This window comes from Penaeus vannamei, chromosome 2 (assembly GCF_042767895.1).
Source record: "Penaeus vannamei isolate JL-2024 chromosome 2, ASM4276789v1, whole genome shotgun sequence".
NCBI lineage: Eukaryota > Metazoa > Arthropoda > Malacostraca > Decapoda > Penaeidae > Penaeus > Penaeus vannamei.
Genome location: NC_091550.1, coordinates 38,397,990 through 38,402,989, shown reverse-complemented (window position 1 = coordinate 38,402,989; position 5,000 = coordinate 38,397,990). Strand labels below are relative to the sequence as shown.

General features: G+C 37.5%; 1 protein-coding gene across 1 annotated transcript in view; it reads right to left on the bottom strand.

Moving 5' to 3' along the window:
- The window catches only part of LOC138864734 (carbonic anhydrase-related protein 10-like), a 146,097-nt gene that overhangs the window by 1,310 nt on the left and 139,787 nt on the right, over positions 1 to 5,000 (bottom strand). The window contains exons 7-8 of the mRNA XM_070133031.1: positions 4,646 to 4,823; positions 1 to 3,066 (exon numbers count right to left, since the gene is read on the bottom strand). The exon at positions 1 to 3,066 is cut by the window's left edge and continues 1,310 nt beyond it. Coding sequence (XP_069989132.1) covers positions 3,044 to 3,066; positions 4,646 to 4,823 — 201 coding nt within the window. The 3' untranslated portion in view covers positions 1 to 3,043. The remainder of the gene's footprint in view (positions 3,067 to 4,645; positions 4,824 to 5,000) is intronic.

Below are 5,000 nucleotides of genomic sequence, written 5' to 3'. Positions count from 1 at the left end.
AGACTGGCCTCAGTAAAGAGACGGAATTTTCTCGGTGCAATCCCGAGCGAGAGACACCTTGTCTGCCGCGCGGTCTCATTCACAACAAATATCCTTTTTAGAGCTAGCTGCCTTGTCGGGGCGATGAACACGCGCATGCAAGGCTTAGTATTATGGACCTCAGAGAAGCAGCTACGTGACGAGAGACACATACACACTCACACACACGCATACACACTTGCCCCTAAAACAGCTGGCCAGATTGTGGATCGTGTGAATGGATACACATATAAAAACGTTTTCCACACATTTTTTTCAATCTATTTATTTTATTCATTTCGGGCAGCTGAACGTAACGAATTGACTCTATACCTGCCGTTGAGTGTGACGCCAACTCAGCTCTAGCTCTGTACAAAAAATGTCTGTTTATAGATGACGCTCCCATATGCTACACAAGAGATGGCTACAAGGCGTACCGATGCGAAATATATTTCCGGTGTGCTTGAGGGGCACGATTCCCCTTCCAGCACTTCCAACGTTTGCCAACATGGATGGAGACTCGTTTCTGGGATACTCTGTCGCTCCAGAAAAGGGAGGGCAGGAGTGTGTCTTCCCGCTTCGAGTATGACAGGTTCATGGCGTGGGTCTTGGCGACAACACTCTGGTAGTAGCAACGGCACTGTTACGTCAGCACTGTCCGTGGCACTAGCGTTCTACACTGACACCAGCAGCGGTTACCGACCATAAGCAGCAGTTCACATTTGTCTTTTGGCTCTATGACTGGCGTGGCGCAGCTGCGAGTTACACAAAGTTCCCTTTTCCTCACAGGGTCCACTTCTGTGTACTATTTTGCGCCCATATTTATAGGCATGGTGTGAACCTTTTTTTCTATGTGGTGTGTATTTTTTTAAAGATATATAGTTATATTATACATTTTGCTGAACACTTCATATTTTGGAAAATGTGCAAACTTTGAACGTTGTATGGAGTACAATTTTTAAACATGTGGACTATTAGAAGTATTGGTTTTGGTCTCATTTTCATGATTTCCAATACTTGGCAGTAAAATCTTAAAACCAAAGGACCTGTTTGATTTCCACTTTAAACATGATTTCTTGCTTTACTCACGTGAATCTTCATATTTTCTGGATGCATTCAACCGCATTTTACTCGTGTCTCGTGGAATTTCATTAAACCAAATGTCAATACACTGAAGTGCACCCAATTACTGAGCGAAGACAAGGGTAGAGATAGTGGTAGATACAGAGATACAGGCAGACAGACACCAGACATGCAAGAGAGTTGTATGATGCCAAATACAAAGAGCTTCAGAGTCGCATCCTTTCTCCCGAGGAATTCCTTAACATGACTACAATGTTTTTAAAAGCTTAAAAATAAACCGGAAGGTATCGCGTAGCACTTCCTGCAAGGCTCCTGGCTGTCGTGCCGGAAAGTTATATGGCTATAGAGAAAGACGAAAAAATAGTTCATTGGACAAGGCAGCATGACCTGACCTGTCATCTAACTCCGGAAGGACTCTAACTTCAGTCAGTCCATGTTAATGCTATGGTTTCATCCCTTGGAAAAGTTTCACTGCGTTGTCTTTGAAGTTTCATTTTATCATTTTGGTTTGCGTTGGAGTCCATTTTGTCTGCAGATTATCTATTGCAAAAACAACACTGGCCTTTGTTGAACATAGCGAAAAGAGTGGATAAATGCGTTATTGTTATCATCAGAGCCATGCACAATCCAAACCAATCTATGTGCGGCCTTAAATAAATGTGATTGCTTGAAGGTCTATATGTAAGTATATAGTCATATACTTTGTACACACATAACTCATAAACACACAGGTAGTTTCATCATCACACGCTATGCATTCCAAAACCATGAAACAGAAAACCTTTTTTGTTTATTATTAAAAAATAAAGCCTAGCATATTCTTACTGTGCAATTGCAGTCTTTCATTTATGTGAACGGAGTCCGTGCTTCGAAATAAATTCAAGCTTTGAAGCCCGAGGAATTACAGATCTATGATTTATCACTTTTTTATCATATATGATTTCCATTGTTTTGTAAATACTTTTATTAGTGGTGCCTCGCTTCTGTTCTGAAATACATATGTTGTATACCAGATCTTCACTGTTAAGCCTAACCTTTTTCGGTAAATCAAAATCTTGATAGGTTTTCTTTAATAATCAGTCTGATAAACTATCAACCTCAGAATATCGTTCATAGTACTATAACTAAAATCTTTATTGCTAGATAATCATTCACCTAGTCATTTCAAGGTGCGCCAATGAGCAACAACAACAAAAAAATCCAAATCCATTATACCTTTCTAGTAGACAGGTGCGAGCCACAGATTATTCTGTACAATTATTTGGGTATTTTCGATAAAAAATATCATTGGAAATCTATGAAATATATGTATATATAATTTTTTCTTTTATTTCTTCTTCCCCTCAATGACACTTCACAGCAGCGAATTGCAAATTCACAACTGAAATATAGCTCTTACAAGATCTTCATATTGACTACTCCAGCCACTGAAGTCTGCATTTTACAGCTAACACATAACGGGACATCTCCCTGGGAGTCATGTCCACTTGCTAAGGAAATGAAGTCATATACTTGGGCATTCCTTGCACACACTGCGTATATGGAGCTGTTGTCCCTTCACGTATGAGGTGGCAGATTTTCCTACGTTTAGCGAGCAACAAGCTATGCCTGTAAAGTGCATAATACGTGTCGTCACACTTGTAAAAAAAAAAAGCACCTTATTTTCTTTTTCCTTTCATCTTTCTTGTTTTCTGTCTCTGGCTCAGGGCATTGGTTTGTTATATATATATCTATAATATAATAAAATTATGCTATATCTTGCTGCAAGCCATGCACATTATTGTATAACCCCGTGGTTCTTGTTTCCATTGTTTACTCACAACGGGGACCATCACTGCATGCAACATTACACGAGGCGACCTTTTATCTTTTTTTTTGTTTTTGTTTTTTATGTTTTCATTAATATCCATTTTGGGGAACTTGTCTAAATCCAAAGATCCGGCTATAGCTTGGGCCACTGGTGAGCTGTAAAGGATGAAGAACAAAAATAGAATGAATAAAAGACATATCAAGTCATACGACGTAGATTGAATAGAAGCATATATGTATATTAAACTATATCAAATCTACGAATCCTACGTTACCCTTAAAAATGATTAAAATCCATACAACCAAACTTCATGAAACCTGGCATTTTCTCTATTCCTATTATTTTATCATAGCATGCTTTAATTCCTTTCCAATTTGTGTATTTATGTGCCTGCGCACACATAAACAGACACACACGCACATAAAGACACACACAAACACACATTTATATAATGATATCAATAGGTACATATATAATGTTTTAAGTGTCAACTTCACAAATACACTTTCATAGGCATTATCATAAAGATATAGTAACAACAACAAAAGTAACGATAATAATGATAAGGAATATAGCAAAATATAATGAATACATATTTAATCAAAAGACCTTTCCCGAAACAGCTTAATATGTGCCTTATATAATAAATGACCTAGTTTCATATTCGCAGTCTATATATAACCGATCTATATTTATTAGATGTAGAATATAGTAGAATGACCCTTATGCCACCATTATTTGATAAAATTATCACTATCAATAAAATTATCATATACTACTACAACTTCTGAGGATAAAATAATAGTAATAATGACAATTATAATAATGTTAATAATAGTAATAATAATAATGACAATAATAATAATAATAAGATAAAAACAATAAGGATGATTATAACAATAATAATGATGATTATAACAATTATGATCATAATAATTATAATAATAATTATGAATTTAATGATAATGATTATAATAATCTCAATACTAATGTGGTAATAATGATATTGATGAGGTTACCAATTATTATGATAACAATAATGATAAAACTGATGACAATGGAAGTGACGAAGCTAATATTGACAATAATAATAATAATTATAGTTAAAATAATAATAATAACAATAGTTGTGATACTACTACTTCTGTTAGCAGTAATAATGACGATAATATTAATAATGATAATAGTAATCATTATTAGCACTGGTATCATTATTAGTATTGTTATCATTATTACTATTATTATTAACATCATCATTATTATTATTGTTATTATTATCATTATTATTGTTAATATCTTCATAACTATTATTCTTATTCTTATTCTTATTACCATCATTATTATCGTTTTCATAATTATCTTTATAATCATTATCATATTATCGTCATTATCATAATTATCCTCCTAATTATCATAATCATCACAATACTAACAATATATGAATAATTATTGGTAACAGTAAACCCCCATAATTTCTCATCTCTGCGCACGGTGAGGCATCCACACCCCTCCCATATCCCTAATCCTTATCCTCTGCTCCCAGTTATCTAACGCCTCCTCCCCAATCATCAGTCCCGCCCCCTAATCTCTAATCTCTCACCTGCGTAGTACATCTCCCTGTGCACGGTGAGGCATCCGCACCCTTCCTACACCCCAATCCTTAGCCTCTGCTTCCAATCCTTTAACGCCTCCTCCCCAATCATCAGCCCCGCCCCCTAATCCCTAATCTCTCACCTGCGTAGTACATCTCCCTGTGCATGGTGGGGCATCCCTTGCTCCTGTGGGAGTTGTTGAAGTCGATGTTGGTTCTGACGGTGCGGTGGTGCAGGGCCTTCACGGGACGGAAGTTGTTGGCCATCTTCGCCTTCGGGAGGGTCTGGTCGCCTTGCATCAGCTGTCGGAGGGCGTAGAGCTGTTTCGCGGGCGTGGGAGGGAGGGCGTGGGTGGTAAGGCGGGTTGGGTGGATAGGATCGGTGGGTGGAATGGGTAAGGGGATGGATTGGGAAGGAAGAATAGGTGAGGATCGGATTGAGTTGTGTGGGTAGGGTGAGAGGGCCAAGTGAGGGGTGGGTCGGGTGGGTAAAGAATG